At 61.6% G+C, this 419-nt stretch overlaps 1 protein-coding gene across 1 annotated transcript in view; it reads left to right on the forward strand.

The window, feature by feature from the left end:
- Positions 1 to 347: 347 nt before the first annotated feature.
- Positions 348 to 419, forward strand: part of LOC114818660 (membrane-spanning 4-domains subfamily A member 15) — a gene marked incomplete at its 3' end in the record, with an annotated part of 2,245 nt that continues 2,173 nt past the window's right edge. Inside the window, exon 1 of the mRNA XM_029085474.1 lies at positions 348 to 419. Coding sequence (XP_028941307.1) covers positions 348 to 419 — 72 coding nt within the window.

A 419-nucleotide genomic window follows, 5' to 3' on the forward strand; every position in this document is an offset into this window, starting at 1 on the left:
CAGCCATTCCCCACCCAGCCTGGATCGGTGTTTGCTCATTTCCAGGAACAAACGTCCCGCAGGGAGCAAAGGGCAGCAGGACAGTGTCCCTGCCCGGCCACCATCTCCCAGGGACATTTGGACAGCGAGGGGACCGCTGACGGCGGCTGTGGGGACGAGGAAGAGGACAAACCCAGGCTGAAGGAGGTACCTGGGTGAGGGGAGAGGTGTGGGGTGCAGGATGGGGTGTGGGACATCCTTGTGAGAGGATGTCACTGCTTCTTGTGTCACCTCTTACATGGACACGTCTCATTTGGGTGGGGGCTGGGCTGGTTTTCAGGTCCCCAGCCCCACTCTGCCCACAGGTGATGGCAGCCACCACGGTGACCGACTCCGGGGGTGTGAGGATCATCACTGAGGTCATCTCAGCCACAGACCCC

The sequence above is a fragment of the Antrostomus carolinensis genome, unplaced genomic scaffold, assembly GCF_000700745.2.
Source record: "Antrostomus carolinensis isolate BGI_N321 unplaced genomic scaffold, ASM70074v2 scaffold43746, whole genome shotgun sequence".
NCBI lineage: Eukaryota > Metazoa > Chordata > Aves > Caprimulgiformes > Caprimulgidae > Antrostomus > Antrostomus carolinensis.